The sequence below is a fragment of the Dipteris shenzhenensis genome, chromosome 18, assembly GCF_047967505.1.
Source record: "Dipteris shenzhenensis isolate YYH24624 ecotype China chromosome 18, Dip_SZ_1.0, whole genome shotgun sequence".
Lineage (NCBI taxonomy): Eukaryota > Viridiplantae > Streptophyta > Polypodiopsida > Gleicheniales > Dipteridaceae > Dipteris > Dipteris shenzhenensis.
In genome coordinates this window covers 26588186-26606267 of record NC_141613.1, presented here as the reverse complement: position 1 = coordinate 26606267, position 18082 = coordinate 26588186, and the positions used below count along the sequence as shown (strand labels likewise).

General features: G+C 43.9%; 1 protein-coding gene across 1 annotated transcript; it reads left to right on the top strand.

The window, feature by feature from the left end:
- Positions 1-3329: 3329 nt before the first annotated feature.
- Positions 3330-4496, top strand: LOC147891022 (large ribosomal subunit protein uL24z-like). The gene is made up of 4 exons (XM_087389491.1): positions 3330-3485; positions 3611-3723; positions 3811-3952; positions 4102-4496. The coding sequence occupies exons 1-4, from the start codon at positions 3470-3472 to the stop codon at positions 4272-4274; spliced, it is 444 nt and encodes a 147-aa protein (XP_087245617.1). The 5' UTR covers positions 3330-3469; the 3' UTR covers positions 4275-4496.
- Positions 4497-18082: the final 13586 nt, after the last annotated feature.

Here is an 18082-nt window from a genome sequence, read left to right as displayed (position 1 = left end):
AAGTATGTTCACGATTCTATAGAAATACACTCACAATTAGTAGCAGATTGTTCTCCAAATTCATTAGAGAGAGACTCACACGATAAAGAGGTGTTTGCATTTTCCAATCTGCTGTGGAAGCATATTAGACAGGTCATTCGTATCCAATAGCCTTCTAGCATGACAAGAGAGGATAGTTAGTAGCTGAAAGTATGTTCACGATTCTAGAGCAACATAGTCACACATACTAGCAAATAGATTAGAACCATATCCCACACCACATTGTGAAAATTATAAGAAGAAGAACTTCCAAGTAATGAGCTCAAGTTATATTGGGGTGGCAGATAGCTCCTCAAATGGATGTAATAACCTCATTCTTTAGATAGCTAGAATGCAATACCAAAGTCAGCTTTGGACACATTGTTGAGTCTAGAGGAGCAAAATAGATGAGACCATTATGTAGTAATGTAGGTGAATTTTCTCTTTTGGAAAACATGCACCGGTCACTATTCCCTACCCCCTCTAGGGCAGGCTAAAAAAGTGTCCCTCCAGTTATTTTAGGCCACGTTTCCCCACTTTCTATTTTGAGTGATATATCTCTCTCTCTCTTTCTCTCTCTTTCCTCCCCCTTCCCAAATCAACTCCTCTCTCTCTCTCTCTCTCTCTCTCTCTCTCTCTCTCTCTCTCTCCATGTCTCTGTTTCTGTTACAACTCCACATCTAATACTAAGCAATGCCCAACATCAAGGTTTTACTAGCTTGTTCGTTTATACTGAGAGGATAGCTGTAGAATGTAAGCAAGTATCAAATCTGAATCACGTCTCTTGGAGATCAACAAGTACGAGCTGTTTATGAGTTATTTTTCTTGGCTATGCATGATCTCCCTCAAAGCTTGATGTGATTGTTTTAAATGCTAAGGCCTTGTACTCTTGAGAAAGGGAGAGAGGTAGTTTCTTTGCCCGCACAAGATTTGAACAAAATCAACAAAGCCCTTGATTGTTCAAATCACACAAATTCTCATTACCTTGATCATGTTCGTGACTTGATCCTACTTCAGCATGAATTAGCTGGACAACAAGAAGAACGTCATGCAGTTTGTATAGTGCCAGTGAAATTCTTTAGTTTTATGTCTTTGTAGACATTATTTGATCTCTTTGAATGCTTTGCAAAAGTCTAGGAAAGATTCTCACGGAAAAAATCCATGAACTTTGGTGGGATGCCAATTTTGGGGCTCGGCATCAATAGCAGTAAGGCAAGATCATCAATTCATTGCTATGCATTCTTCTTCTTCTGGAGGTGGAGATGGTGTCACACTTGATGAGTGCTGGATTCCTATCAAGAATGTTTATTGTATTGTTGCCACAATACAATTGTTAATGCATCCTCGATGAGCATCCGATGGGCTTGGCCATTACTACAAAGTAGCCCACCGAATGAAATTAAGCGTAGGAAAGAGCTCTAGGGTACTTGAGTAGATTTATAGACTCATCCAATTTTAAATTGGATAGGTTGTAGGCAGCGCTGCCTATTTCCTTGCCAAAGCCGGTCTTCAACATGCCAAACTTAGACGCCTAACCCATTGAAACTTGACGATGTTTGGGAGACCCATAGATTAGTCTTCCTAGGTGGAAAACCAAGACTCAAGGCAACAAATTATCTACTCAAACAAGAGAGAGAAAGATCAGACTCCCACTTTGATCTTGAGGATGAAACTCTCAGCCAATGAATCAATCCTTCCAAGTATGTGAGAGCCACTTGAGTTGGTTCAGTGTTTGTGTATGTTTCCCCTCGCTAATTGGCCTTTGTTGTTTTCTCATTGATGCCTAGTCATGTGAATCCTCTACTTTAGTGAAGGTGAGTGGGAAAGGTGTGTCCATGATGTCTACTTTGAGAGACACCGACCTAGAAAAATTTGCAAGTTTACTAGAAGGGTGTTGGTTTATGTGGTGGTTCTTTTCCAAGCGAGGTGAACAAAGAGTCCAATTGAGGGCCTCATTCCACACAAGTTGTGCGGTATAGCTTCACTTTGCATTCTGAAGAAGCTTCTCATCATGGAAACTGTCGTGTGATTTTTTCCTTTCTTTTTCATGAAGCATTGCAAAGAGAGCCGGGGGCGGAGGGCAGCATGTGAGAGAGAAACTTCTTTGCCTGCCATGCACAACCTCTCATTCTAAACACTAGCTTTCGATCCTTGCAGACCATGTTCCTGCCTTCCCCTTGTCTGTCTTGCATCTTCACACCAAGCCATTGATTTAAATGAGCCTCCATAACTTCCTTTGCTCCAACTTCACCTGTCACTTTAGTCCCCCGCTCCGAGCTCCCTAGAGGTGCGCCACACTCCCTCCTTGGAAGTCCCCTTGCTAGATTTCCATTTCTTGACAAGCTTCCCCACAAGGGATGCACTAAAGCCACAAAAAATTGCTTCTGGTGTCTTAAAATTTGGCATGGACTCATATCTTAGCCCTTGCTCAAGATGACGTTAAATAATGCTATATAACCATGGAGCTGTGCACGGTTCTTTCTCCGTAGGTTTTTAGAAAATCATTTCCTCAGATAGTCAATTTATGTTTGCTAAAGAATGTATACTGAATTGATCTTGTTGCTTCCTTACTCGTCTGATGGACGACACAAAGTAAATGTGCAACTGAATAATCTAATAACTACCAACCATTGTAAGTTGATGCAAGTCAGCCATTTGTATCCCTTAAAATCCTCATCTTGCTATTTTTACCCCTTGAAACCCTCCATCTTTTTATGTCCCTTCTCTCTCTCTCTCTCTCTCTCTCTCTCTCTCTCAGCTTTCAATTCTCCCCCTTTTTCATGCACCATGTCGGGCAAGCCACGTGAATGAAATTCATCTTGGTTCAAAAGTGTGAGAAGAGCACTACATGGAGAGTAGTGCTAAGAGAACATTCCCATGCTCACGGAATGCTCTCCCTATTTCTACGCAATGGAAGGTTTGAGTCGTTCCAGTTTAGACAACCTTGAATGACGCCGTGCTTGTAGGATTGCTAAAGGCCTCCGCTAACATCGGGTTGAGGCCGATGTTAGGTGGGATTATTGGAGCCTCTGAAGATCCTGAGGAGGTCTTTTTGTGGCTTGGATTTTGCAACAAAGGTCTATGGCAGTTGAGAAGACGGAATATAGTCACCCAAATTGCGCAACAAAGGTGGAATGTCGCATCAAAAGCAAACACAGGGGAAGAGTTACCCGATTTTCTTGGCATGAAGCATGCCTAAAAATTCTTAGTCTGGAAGGAGCTTCCACAGTGCAGGAATGTCCTCTAACAAAGTATGGCCGAGAGATAGGATAAGTGCTAATCAAGGTGATTAGGAATGTAAGGGGTTAAGGTTAATGAGGCTAGGGTTTTTCCAAATTGTCTGTGTTTGATCATCTTCATTGTTGGTCCTCCTCTGCAGCTGCATTTGCTCCTCTTCTCTTCTCTTCTCTTCTCTTCTGCTGCAGGTAGCCTCGCCGATCTTCGATCCGCCATGAAATTCAATCCCAGTACGCTTCCTTCCTCCCCTTCTTCTCTCCCTCCATCTCCAAAATCGGTTTTTTTCCATCTTGCAACCTCTTCATCTTGCTCCCTTTTCTTTTTTTTCATTCTGCTTTTCACTTTCTTTTGCCAGGAGTTAGTAGCTCCCGGCGCAAATCCAGAAAGTCGCACTTCACTGCGCCCTCTAGCTTGAGGCGCATTTTGATGAGCGCCCCCCTATCGTCTGCCTTGCGGAACAAATACAATGTGAGGGTTCGCCATTTCCTTCTTCCGCTTTTTGTTGTTTGTCAATGATTAACGGCAACTCAGTGGAAAATTCTTGGCCCGATGCAGGTACGTTCTGTTCCTGTGCGGAAAGATGATGAGGTTCAAGTCGTCAGAGGCACCTACAAGGGTAGAGAGGGGAAGGTCGTGCAGGTATACAGGCGCAAGTGGGTCATTCATGTCGAGCGAATAACCCGTGAAAAGGTGAACGGTATGGAATTTCTCCTCATCACTGCTATCGATTAAGTTGCTTTCGTTAGGTGTACATGAATTTCAATTGCTTTGTCGCAGCTTTTAATTTTCAAAACTCTTAGGCGCAACTGTGAGTTCTCTGAAGCTTTTTGTTTTCGAACTTTGTAGGCGCAACTGTGAATGTGGGCATTGACCCTTCGAAAGTCGTGGTCACAAAATTGAAACTGGATAAGGACAGGAAAGCTCTGTTAGACAGGAAAGGTAAAGGCAGAGCTGCTGAAAAAGGCAAGGGCAAATTCACAGCCGAGGATGTAGCTGCTCCTTTGCAGGAAGTGGATTAAGATTCCGGATCCTGGTGTTAGCAGGAGATTTTTCTTCCTGGCAATGCATTAGTAATAGTTGCAGATTTTTGAAAGGTTATGTGGAAATTGTATTACAATCTGTGGCATGTAGGCTTTTTCCGGCCATCTGCGGTAATAGCCCATTTGGATCAACTCCTTGCGTGCCCATGAACTCTGCCAATGCCTTTTTGCACGCGCAATTTTTAAATCGTGCATTTGTTCTATTGAAGGTTTTCTCCAATACCTGTTTGAATCTTCTTTCCTTTGATGCATGGGGTATTTAGTGATCTGCTTATCTTACAAGGTCCTAGGATGCTGACAGCCAGTAAGTTCAAAGTGGTCTCATGCACATTATCTAGCGATCAAATCAATTTTGAAGCGCCCTTGGACAATGTTATAGTCGGCTATTTTGACATATGCATTATCCTCTTAAAGCTAATGAGTAAGTATCTGACTGTTGAGGTTTGTTTTCTTTCTGTGAAACTAGATTTTTTGATATGCACATGCTAGCTGCTGTTGCATGCTACAATCCTTGAAGTCTGTATTAGAAGATGAAAGTAAGTCCTTATCAAGGGCAAGATAAGGCATTTGACTCCGTTTTCAATTATGTGGGCCGCATACTCAGATCTAAATGTACTTTGCCTCTCTTGCAGCTAATGATGCTATGTGAATACTATCAAATCTCTAGAGAGACTGCTATTCTAGTCTCCTCTAACGAGTCATTCTATCATGGCAGTGAAATTGTGTGTTTGAACATGAAGCTTTTACTAATTTTTATGTTCTGGAGCAGAAACACTAACATTCAAACGTAAAGTTATATCAGTTTGAAATCACAAGTCTTTTTGCGCTGTGTGAGAAGCTTTTATGTCTATAGCTCTCATGGAGCTGTGGTCCATACAAATAACCCATTGAACTTGGCTCTCACACAATTGTGTCAAGGCATTCAGGCAGATATAGAATTTGCACCTCTTTCCTTTCCTGCCCAGTTGCATGGCTCTAGTTGTGTATGATTATTCTCAACAGGCATCTTTAGTTCTCTCTCTGCAGCAATATTATTGATCAAGGAGCCTTTAGTGCTTCCTACCAATTTTAACAAAATATTGGGGCTCTGAATTTCTTCTTTCCAGTACAAGTGTCTTCATCTGTCCATGTTGTTCTGTCAAACGGTGTAGGTTTATTGGGCAGAACATGCCCATCGTGGCTATATACTTCTGTAATATCCCATGTAGCTCTGCAATGCCAACAAGCAGTGCTGGATTCGCATATTTGCACATCTGCAGTGTTTTTGAAATACTTTACATGTATGATAAGGTGCCGTTACCTGTTTCTGTGGATAGCTTTCAAAGCAATGAGAAAATCTGGGAGGCCAGATGAACGAATGCAAAAGTTAACTTATTACCGTGCGGGTCGAATAGATGCATATCCTTAGTTATTTCAGGATAGCACTCAACATAGTTTGGGATTCTAGCTAGATTGCAATGAGTCTCTCAGAATTTGTATCCAACTGCACAAGCCTACATGTGAACCAAAGTAGAAATATGGTGGTTTGAGAGGATGCTTTGCTACAAGTCTTTTAGTGAACCATGTTGTAGTAAGGAGTTTAAGTAAGTCTTTGTATAGCAATCTCATGCTTCAGCACAAATAATATCCTTGAACATGAGAAGAGCATTTCTTTTTCTTTCTATCAAAATCATTGTATGTTATATTCAATTAGTAGTCCTGTAAATTAGTCTCTTTACCGTTGACAAGGATTTTTTCTTGCTAAATTGGCAAATTGTGTGTTCATGGTAAAAATCATATTTTGTTCTGCGATTAAGGCCATTGCAAAGGACTATGAACTCAGCTTCTAAATTGCAAAACATGTTTCTATAGAAGCATAATATGTGATTTTTACATTGAAATTTCCTTGCGTTACTTTCTTAAACTGACTCCTAGATATATGGCTGATTCTCCAAACAACCCAAGGAAGTAGTGATAAGTAAACGGGCTCCATTGACCAACAGAAACTCAAACTTTTAAACACCAAAGTGTATTGGACTCCTCATCAGAAGCACAAAGGAATAAGATTCAGGTGTAGCTAGAATGTGCAAACAACCTGTTTGGGTAACAAATTGATCCATTGAAATTTGACGGACCCATCCATGACAAATTAAGATACAACCATGAGTACAAGAACCAACAGCTTCATCTTGAGAAACAAAGATATGCCTACACATAATTAATCAAAAAAAGAAACACAAACTATTGCCACAGTTTATTGATACCTTGCTTGAAAGATAGAACTTGCTAAAGGGCTATTCGAGTGCTATTTGTAATGAACCAATTTCTTTTTTTTTCTAGAGAAAAGAAACTTCTATAAAACTTGAGAATCAACCATAGGGCGTTGATCATTGAGAATAAGAAAAACACCCGGTTGTTAGAAAAACTAGCTTTTTTTAGAGAGCCTAGCTCGCTACCTAGGCAACCTCCGGAATAGGGGCTAATAGCTAGAGAGGAGTATACAAAAGATACCTATTGGCCAAGCCTTGCAAAAACGCTCCCGCCTTTCGATGATCACTCTAGAACCTGGAGTCCCATGCTCCCATATGGGGCACAGGGGTATAAATGGTATCCTGCCAGATGGCAACACAAGTGGAGAATTTTGATGCCCTCCCATCACAAAAATGCAACAGGAAACCCAGATGTTTTCCAAGCAGTGATGTTGGACACACTCTCTCAAACATTTTCCTTGGCAAAGTTAAAGGATATCGTCGGCATGCGAGAGGCATCACATCGAATGCCTTTATCCTAAGAATTCACTGGCCCTAAATCATGCATGTTGGGGAGGCTGGGTCGATGGAGAAGGTGCATCCTCCCTCTGACACCCACACAATCATCCCCCAAGTAAAGTCGTGTTGCATCCTCTGCGTCCTAGCCACAATCCGAGAGTGCTCCCAGCCATATCCTTTGAGTTGCCAGGCAGCTCCAAAGACGATGCAAAATCGTCTCCAGCGCTCTATCTACCACCACAAAGGCATCTACCATCCACCGTCATCTTCTCCAACCATGGGCCAATGAGCAAGCCTCTGTGGGCCACCGTCCAAAAGAAGTAAGAGACCTTCCGAGGACCAAGGCTAGTTCAAAAGCGTGACCAAATTTGGAAAATCACCTCCAAGGAAACCTACTACTCCAACCAATGGCCCTCACGTGAGGGGGACCAGGCTAACGCCTCCAGCTGTGATAGCGGCCCAATCCTATTGGTGTAGAGAAAAAGGGAACCTCCTCAACTCTTTCTGAATGCCCTATGCAAGCTGACCACGAATCCCACTAGATCACTCAGAGAGGCTGGTCCTTCCATAACCAAAGGTGCCACCTCTGCTCCTCTTGCCCTGTTGAAGCTGAAACAGGTGTTCTTGCCCTAGCGGCCTATTAGTGTTACCCTCTGCCACTCCAAGATCCCATTCACCTTCAAGCTTGTCATAGTCTCTAGCTCGAGAAGGCCCCCAGGCCCTGCTCTTTACATCATATAGTCTACCAAGCAACTCTAGCTCTAGTATTCCTTGTACATCCGCTCCTGCCCACAAGAAATTGTATACTAGGCATGAAAGTTGTCCCATGCACCCCTTGTGGAAGCACCAGTATGATGCTATGTACCACACTGTTGCCAAGAGCACTTGGTTGGCATCTAGGGCCCTACCTACTAAAGAATTTGGTCACACTCCAATAAAGAAGCTTGCGCCACACACTCTTCAATACTAGAACAAACTGTTGCTCTAGTGAAATGGCAATGCAATATCTCATTGTGTGTCTGCACTGCCATCCAATATTGGATCTTGTGGGCCTCCTCAATCGCTGTGAGGAAACCAACTAATTTGGTCCAATTTATCATGGACACCAAGGCCAAACAGTACGATGCTAGGGCTCGACGTACCCCTCTAAGCTCTCCTTGATGCCCTTCACAAAGAGTGTCATGTTGGCAGCCAACTCTAAATCCAAGAGCTCCTATCCTGACGGATCCTGGTGAGTCTTGCTACCTTAGAATGTAGACAGTAGCCCAAAGCATTTGCTACAAAGAGAAGAGGAAGTGGGTAGCCATACCGAAATGAAAGAAAGAGCGAAGACTCTCTTGTGTGCAACATTTGATTGTCGCTCCCTACATACATAGCCACGACCCCTCAAATTCATCACTGTGAGAGCCCATCCTCTTTATAATTCCCTCCAAAATCTATAGAAGAAGGATTGTAATAGGCTAAGACTCCTCCCGTGTCCAATCCACTCATTCCCAAAAGGTGGAGATATTGCCTAGGGTACCGCACTCTTAAACAAAACCTGTCAATGCATCATGGATAATATCCGAGAGGTGAGGCCTAAACCGCAAACTCAAGACCTTAGCTAAAATCTTGTAAATGGTCCAGTAATGAATGTCTGACATGTCCCTTGTCTACAAATCCAACCACAGCTCAAGGACTAAGGAAGAGAGCCTGAGTCAAATCTCTCCTGAAAAGACAACCAAAGGGGGGGTGAGGATATGCTCTCAAAAGCACCAAAAGGAGGACGGAGTCAAACCTTCCTCCCCACCAAGGCACCTGTAAGGCAGGAGGGCCTCTCGAGCTACAAAAATCAAGGGAGACTCCTGGGACTGAAATAACTGTCGATAGAAGTCCATGGTAATCTCAAGGATCCTCTGTGGATGCGTATGCATCTGACTACTTCGCCGAAGCTGATTTTTAGATGAGCGTGGCCCAGTGGTGTGGAAGAGCTATCTGGTCATCCTATTTCGTTGTTGTACATAGGAAGACTAATGAGAGAACTTAGCTCGATGAACCTCCGTGGCCTGAAGGTCAAGCCTCGCACTCTTGTACTGATCTCGAAGCCACTGTGAGTTCGGATCCTACTTCTTGAGGTGCTCTATGGATGCTAAATCATGTCTTAGTGCTTTCTCATGCCTGCAGAGCGTGCCTCTGACTAAGGGCTAGGAATGGAGCTCCTCACTGCTCCTCTAGATCGCATCTGCCATCCACGTAGCCCACCCACCTCGGGAGCACCCTCCGACTGCTGACAAACCTGAGACACAGCCTGTCGTACCTCCTCTTGAGGGATAGTGCAAAACCCCTTCTAAGGGAGTCCATGATGGGACGGCTCTAAGTGGAGCGCGATTGGGGAGTGATCTAATATCGTCGTGCCTACCAAAATACTTGTGGAACCCTCTCTGCGCATCACCCAATCTCCCATGTAAAACCTATCAAGGCAAATCATCCCTCCACTAGCCGAAAGAAAACAAAGGGCTACCAGGGATCCTAGTGAACTCGGCCTCTCTCCACAGATCCCGACCACCACTAATCGTGAAAATGAGCTACTCCCACATACTCTCTCCGCTGTGGGCAACTCTGAGAATGAAGCCCCCCCCTGCTTGTCCTCCTCAAGCTCTAGGTCGTTGAAGTCACCTTCAACAATCCAAAGGTCAACGTCTAGGAGGCACTCCGTCAACTGTCTCCAAAAGGTTGGGTGCTACCTACAAGTAGAGGCGTACATATTCAAGATCCCTATCTTGGACTCACCAACTCGGAGACCCATCCAAATTGCACGACTTGTGAGGGGGATGCACCTCCAACCCAATCCTGTAACAAAGGGTGACTTTTACTTAGGCTAAAAGTTAGTGGAAAGGCCTTTATTGGTTTGTAAGTGTTTTTCCTTTCTTTAGGGGATACCATAAGTTGCCACATGGCATCCTAGGAGGTAATCCCATATGCAATATTGCTTTGTACTCACTTGGGCCATACCTATATAAGGGCCTAGTTGTACTTGGCATTTATTCATGATTTGTACTCCATTAGTGAAATAGAATACACAGCAAGAGTCCTATTACTCAATTGAATTCTAATTGGGATTGATTCCTCCTATCCTTGTGCAACCCCTCACAAGTTTCTATTGTAGGTCCAGCCCATGACCTTCCACTCCTACTTTTTTCCTAATACATAAGGTACTTCACTACTCTAACTTTCCTACCCTATTTCCATTATGTTCTACCAATTTAGTGGCGTTTACATTCAATTAGAAGCAGTCCTGTTGCATTGGTATCAGAGCACTTTTCTTGGGAATTTGTGGTAAATTTTTGCCCAATCACTTTGAAAATTGGAGCACCTACTCTTGAGCCTATGGAAGGGGTATTGGACTTGTTCTAAAGCAGAGTCATGGAGTTATTGCCTTTGAAAGTCGGAAATTGGATGACAAGGAGTCCAGTTTCCACATTTATGACCAAGAGATGTTGGCAATACTTCATGCAATCAAAAAGTGGCACCACTACATCTATGGTAGCCATTTCAAGGTTAAGACTGATCATAAGACTCTCATATATTTTCTATCTCAGACTTCTCTATCACCCAAGCAAAGGAGATGGCTATCCATTGTGCAAAACTATGACTTTGACATAGATTACAAGATGGGCAAAGAAAATATTGTGGGAGATTCTCTTTCCAGGATATGGGCTTGTACTTTGTTATCTATTACTAAGGTTTATAAGGATTGTATCCATGGCATTCAAGAAGAGTTATCTCAATGATCCTCAAGCGGCTGCTATGTTCCAAGACTTGCAAGATCTTGACTGTCAACAATATCCCAATTTCAAATTGCACAGTGGGCTCTTGTGGTATAATGATCGAATATTTCTTACTGAAAATTCCTCCTATAAGCTACTAATCTTGCAAGAATTTCACTCCTCTCCTATGGCTAGGCATATAGGCCTCAACAAGATGTATGATAAGGTAAAACAGAGTTTTTATTGGAAGGGGCTTTGGAAGGATGTTCTTGCTTATGTACAAAGCTGTAAGCCCTGTCAACAAAACAGGGAGTTGAATTTGAGGCCAGCTAGTCTACTACAACCTCTACCTATACCTCAAGGTAAATGGACACATATCAACATAGACTTTATTACAGGTCTACCAATGACCTCTAAGGGTTGGAACAGCATCTTTGTGGTTGTTGTTAGACTTACTAAAGCTGCCTACTTCATTCCTACTAAGACACAATTTACAGCTTCCAATGTGGCTAAGCAATTCATGGAGAATGTGTTTAAATTACATGGACTTCCTCAGGAGATTGTGAGTGATCCTGATGCTAAGTTCATGGGGCATTTTTGGCAAGAGCTTTCAGTTCTATGGGAACACTTCTTACCCCAAGTACAGCAGATCACCCTCAAACTGATGGGCAAACAAAGAGGGTTAACCGCTGATTGGAAGTGTATCTAAGGCATTTTTGTTTTGAGACCCAATCATCTTGGGATCGATGGTTGCATCTAGCTGAATTTTGTTATAATACCACCAAGCACACTTCAATTGGTATGGGCCCTTTTGAAGCCATGTTTGGCTGTAAAGCTCAGGTCCCATCAACCATTAGTGATCAAGCATTGACCAGCTAGCAAGCCAAGGATGATTTGGCTCACATGACTGCTCTATTACAGCAATGTAAAGATAATATGGTAAGGACCCAAGCAAGGATGAAGGATTATGCTGATGACCATAGGAGAGATCTTCATTTTGAAGAAAAGGATTATGTGTTTCTCAGATTACATGAGTCCAAGCATGCTTCTTTGAAAGGTAATACCAATGTTAAACTTGCTCATAGGCATTATGTACCTTACAAGATTTTGAGGAAAGTTGGGGAAGTGGCTTATGAGTTGGAGCTTCCATCATCCTCTAGAATACACTAAGTATTCCATGTGTCACTTCTCAAGAAATATTTAGGACCTAAGGAGCAAGTTATGGAGAGCTACCTCCTATGGATGAAGAGGGCCAGATTGAGTATATACTTGAGAAGATCCTTGGATTTAGAGATCATGTGTTGAGGAACAAGTCCTACATGGAATATTTTATCAAATGGAGAGGTCTACCCGATGAGGAGTCTTCTTGGCAGCTATATCTACAATTGTGGAGCAATACCCTCATTTGCTTAGCTGATTTCTATGGCCAAAATTGCATTTTATGGGCAGATTTGATTTCTTTTGCTATATGGCATATATGGATATGTTGTTGGGGTAAAGGCACATTGCCACCCTTTAAAATGTTATGACACCTATGATTGTCTTAAGACAGTCATAGGGTAAAAGCCTAATCCTAATAAAACCTATGAGTTTGTGGTGTGGCTCAACACTTTACACACCCACACTTCTTGTGTCTCCCTCTCTCTCTCTGTCATCATCGTTCCACTCCCTCACTCTTTCCCTCACAAGTGGTATCAGAGCCTCTACCTCTCCCTCTCAACTCCGGTCTACCCCTTCCTCTCCCCCTCCCTCTCCCCTCGGACATCGTACCCTCAGCAGTGGTAGCAGCGAGCAGCGACAGCAGGAGCAGGTCGCGCGCGAGCAGAGCGGGGCAGCGCGGGCGAGCAACCAGCGCAGGAGCAGCTGCTCACGTAGCTAGCTGCGCGGGCGCAGCCAGTGCGCGCACCGCACAACACCGGCCGTGCGCAGCCAACACGACCAGCGCGCAACACCGGCTGCGTGCAGCCCGTCGACCGGACAGGTACGACCATTCGTACCGACTGTACGGACGCCGTACGGACGCGGCCGTACGAACGCTGCGACAGGAGGTTCAAAAAAAATTTTTTTAGGGATTTGTGCCCTCGCAGGTACAAGGTACAAGAGGTACCCTGCGCAGGTACAGCAAATACAGCAGGCACAGATTTTTCTTTTGGGGAAGAAGGAAAAGAGAGAGCACTCTGCTCTTCATTCCCAAAATTTGTTCAGTTCTCAAAACTGTGTGTTTGAGGTACAGCAAGTACACTCGTGTCCCTCGTGCTTGAGGTGACTAGTGCCACAGTGTGTGGTGGTTGCACAGTTATTTTGTTTCGGGAAGGTCAAATGCCTTGATTTTGCAAAGGGCTTTTATGCTTTTGCTGAGTGCAAATCTCAGTTTTCGGGTGACAATTTCAAAGGGCTTTTGCCTGGAAGTGTATGCAGTGTATGCCTTGAGGCAGTGTGGAGCCAGGGTGCCCACATTGGTCTTGCTTCCGCAGTGTATTCAGTGACATTTCTTGCAGGTCACATTCTGTGTACGACACTTTGAAAATCTCAGTTGAGCCACGCTTGGCCAGGGCGCATCGAGTTTACTCGGTCCCTAACTATCCATCGTTGACAGTGCTCAAAAGGTTTTCTCTTCAGTGTTTGTACGTTGGGATCTGTGTTGTTACTGTGTACACAGGGCCATTTATGCATTACATTGTTAGGTGAAAGTGCCAGGAGAGCGCTGTATTTTGTATGCTACCTCAGTGTTGAGGGTGTTTTTCACTTGGTACAGGTGTCAAATCAAGGGGCTTTTGCCCAGATTTTGCTTGTGAGCACTTGAGTTACTGTTTGAGACCTTCATATGGCTTTTATCCCCCTGGCAGAAGGGTGATTGTTTGGGATTTGCCCCATACTTTGTTGCAGGTTTTGTGACAGGCTGAGGTGTTTGGAGCCTTTTTCAGTGGACAAAACAGTGTATGACAAGTGGTTTATGCATATAAAATCAGTGCAATACCTCATCTGAGGTGGGAGAAGTGTCTAGGACAGCAGTGTTTTGTGCTTCGTCAGATGATGATGCACTGATAAAGCACTTGTGGAACAGCTGCAACATTCTGAAGTTACTGTTTTATGCCTATTTGAGCACGGTACAGTGTGTCAGAAGGTACAGTGACTGGAGGGAAAATTTTCTGTTTTGCTGCAGCATTTTTTGACAGTAAAAACAGCACTATTGTGAGTGCTCCTGGCTCTTGATAGAGCTCTTGATAGAGCAGGTTTTCTGAGAAATCAGAATTTTATTTAGTCATTTTTTTGACTTACAGGGAGTCAGGCACTTTCCTTATCTGATATGGCATCAGGGGGAAGTGAATCTTCAATACTGAACATAAAGAAATTGGAAGGGGCACACAATTATGCATTATGGGCAGAACAGTGTTTGAATGTACTTCTGCTAAAGAAGATTTCTAAGCCCATAAGGGTGAAGGGTGTCAAGCCATCTGGGATGGCAGATGATGAGTGGGAGGAGCTTGATTTGTCTGCAAGGGCTGCTATTATGCTTACTCTCACTGATTCTCTTGTGTTCGATGTTCAAGCTGAAAAGACCTCTTATGGCCTATGGCAGAGGCTAGAAGAATTGTATGCCCAAAAGAGCTCAGCCAGTAAGGTTTATTGGTTGAAGAAGCTTGTCGACCTTCGCATGAAGGAAGGTACAGCTATGACCTCACACTTGAGTGAGTTCAATGCCATCTTTACACAGCTTATTGCACAGGGATTGAACCTTGATGAGGAGTTCAAGGCTACTTTCTTGTTGTGTACCCTCCCTGAGAGTTGGGACACTTTCAAGACCACCCTGTCTAATTCAAATGTCACTCTTATGTATGCTGATGTGGAGAGCTCTCTCCTTATGGAGGAGATGAGTAGGAAGAATAATGCGGGCAGCAACTCTTCCAATGCTTTGCAAGTACAGGAAAGAGGTAGGACTCAGCAGAAGGGGAGATCTGCTGGCAAGTCCAAATCCCGCAGTCAGTCCCGTGGCAAAAAGGATATTGAATGCTTTTACTGTGGCAAGAAGGGACATGTGAAGTCTAAGTGCTTCAAGTTTATACGGGATCAGAAAGCCAAGAAGGCTGAGACAAAGGATGCAGGCAGTGGAAGCAAAGGCAAAGGCAAGGCCAAGGCAGATGACTTGGATGCAGTGAATGTTGCAGCAGAGGACAGTGACAGTGACAGACATGATGTTTTATGCTCTTCTGCTGTAATTGCACATACATTGGTTGTTGATGGCCATGACATGCACACCTGGCTCTTGGATTCAGGTGCTTCTTTTCATGTTACTCCTCATAGGGAGTGGTTTACTTCCTACACAGGTACTCATGGAGTTGTTCACCTTGGGAACAACTATGCATGTCAGATTGCAGGGATTGGCAGTATACAGATAGTATTCCCTGATGGACGCATATTTATGCTTGATGGTGTTCGCCATGTGCCGCAAATCAAGAAAAATATGATTAGCACTGGCTTGTTGGATGACAATGGTTACCACACCACATTTGGGGATTCCAAATAGGTGATTACTGATGGCCAGGTTGTAGTGGCTGAGGGTTATAAGAGTGATACCTTGTACCCTCTTTATGTTTCCAGTGCAGGTAATCATGTTGTTGCCATAACCGAGCTGCCAAAGGTTTCATTGTGGCATAGCCGGTTGGGACACATGTCCGTTAAAGGAATGCAAGAACTGTCACGTTTGGGTTATCTGCCGTCTCTTTCTTTTTCAGATTTGCCTACTTGTGATCATTGCATTTTTGGAAAGCATTCTATGACTCCTCATAAGAGGAGAACTCCCCAGAATAGAGCACCGCTTGATCTAGTGCACACACTGATTTGTGTGAGATGCCACAGCTATCACTAGGGGGTGCAAAGTATTTCATTACTTTTATTGATGATGCCACACGCAAAGTGTGGGTCTATTTCTTGAAGCATAAAAGCGATGCCTTAGATGCTTTCAAGAAGTTTGTCGCTCAGGTTGAGAATCGGACAGGATGCAGGTTGAAATGCCTCAGATCCGATAATGGGGGTGAGTATGTGTCACATGCTTTTGTACAGTTTTGCGAAGCTAAGGGCATTAAACAGGAACTCACAGCCCCTCATAATGCATCTCAAAATGGTGTGAGTGAGCGGATGAATCGAACTATTCAGGAGAAAGTTCGATGTATGTTGTCTTATGCTGCATTGCCCCATGGCTTTTGGGCAGAAGCCGTGCAAACAGCAGTTCACCTAATTAACAAGTCGCCGAACAAGGCTTTGGAGCTGAAAGTGCCAGAGGAGGTGTGGTCTAGCAAGCCACCTTCATATAAGCACTTACGTGTGTTTGGCTACGAGTGCTTTGCTCATATACGCAAAGAACTGCGCACCAAACTGGAACCAAAGTCTTTCAGATGCATCTTCATGGGTTACGGTGACGAAGGTGAAATGGGGTACAGGTTATGGGATCCCGTCAAAAGGAAGGTTATTCGCAGCAATGATGTCATCTTTAAAGAGGATTGTGTACACAAAGAACCCGTGCAACCTGTGGAATACAGGAGGGTTGTTTATGATGATGTCGGACAGCAAAGAATGCCCATTAATATGCAGCAGCAGGCTACTGTAGATAACCCTGTTCAAGAGGGTATACAGGCTGAAAATCAGCCAGACAATTTTGCCAATGATGCACCACTGGATATGCCAGCAAATGGCGCTGTAGAACAGCCAAATATGGTGGTACAGCCACCCGTCATGCATGACGAACAGGCTAGACAACAGCAGCCTAATCCGAAACATTTTGTTAGGAGGAGCACCCGTGTACAACGGCCTCCTGACAGGTTTGTTCCAGGAGCCAATAATGTGGCTGATTTTATCATGCTGACAGATTGTGGTGAGCCTTCCAGCTTCAAGGAAGCTATGGGAAGAACTGAGAAAAGGAAGTGGAAGAAAGCCATGCAGTCAGAAATGGACTCCCTACTTCAAAATGATACATGGGACTTGGTGCAGCTACCTGCAGGAAGAAAGGTTTTGCCATGCAAGTGGGTTTACAAAGTCAAAGTGGATTCAAATGCTTTACCGAGGTATAAGGCAAGATTAGTTGCCAAGGGATTTAAGCAGGAGAAGGGCATTGACTTTGATGAGATCTTTTCCCCTGTAGTCAAGATGACTACTTTGAGAGCAGTGTTAGCTCTTGTTGCTCATGAGGACATGGATTTATGTCAGATGGATGTGAAGACTGCTTTTCTTCACGGAGATCTCCATGATGAGATCTACATGAGTCAGCCAGAGGGATATGCTGTTAAAGGGAAAGAGCAGCTTGTGTGTAAGCTCAAGAGGAGCTTATATGGACTCAAGCAGGCGCCAAGAGAATGGTACAAGAAGTTTGATGCCTTCATGCAGTCCCAAGGGTATCATAGGTGTGAGACCGATCACTGCTTGTACACCAAACGGGCAAAGGATGGCAGTTTGATGCTACTCATTCTATATGTAGATGACATGCTGATTGCCAGCAAATCTCAGCAGGAGATTAGTGCTTTGAAGAAACAACTGCATAAGTCTTTTGACATGAAAGACTTGGGTGATGCAAACCATATTCTTGGTATGCGGATTATTCGTGACAGGTCCAAGGGACTTTTGTTTCTGTCACAGAAGGAGTACATTGACAAAGTACTGCAGAGGTTTAAAATGGAGGGGGGGAAGTCTATTAGTACCCCGTTGCCTCCACATTTAAAACTCAGCAGTAAGGACAGCCCCAGATCAGATGATGATAAGGCTGAAATGGCCAAGGTTCCATATGCATCTGCAGTTGGTTCTTTGATGTATGCCATGGTTGCCACTCGTCCGAATATTGCTTTTGCGGTGGGAGTCATCAGCAGGTATATGGCAAATCCAGGCAAGCGGCACTAGGAAGCAGTGAAAGGCGTCTTAAGGTATCTCAAGGGTACCAAAGACTTGTGCATATGCTATGGTAGGTAGGATGCATTGGTGCATGGTTTTACAGATTCAGACTATGCAGGGAATGCAGATAACCGGAAGTCTATTACCGGTTATATTTTTACATTTGCAGGAGGTGCTATATCATGGGTGTCTCGGTTGCAGAAATGCATTGCACTGTCAACCACTGAAGCTGAATATGTTGCAGCCACTAAGGCTTGCAAGGAAGCAATATGGCTTACTCGGCTGGTGGGAGATTTGGGCATTACAGGAGATATGCCAGTTTTGCATTGTGATAGTCAGAGTGCTATCATGTTGGCAAAGAATCCGGTCTTTCATCAGAAGACCAAGCACATAGATGTGAAATACCATTTCATCAGGG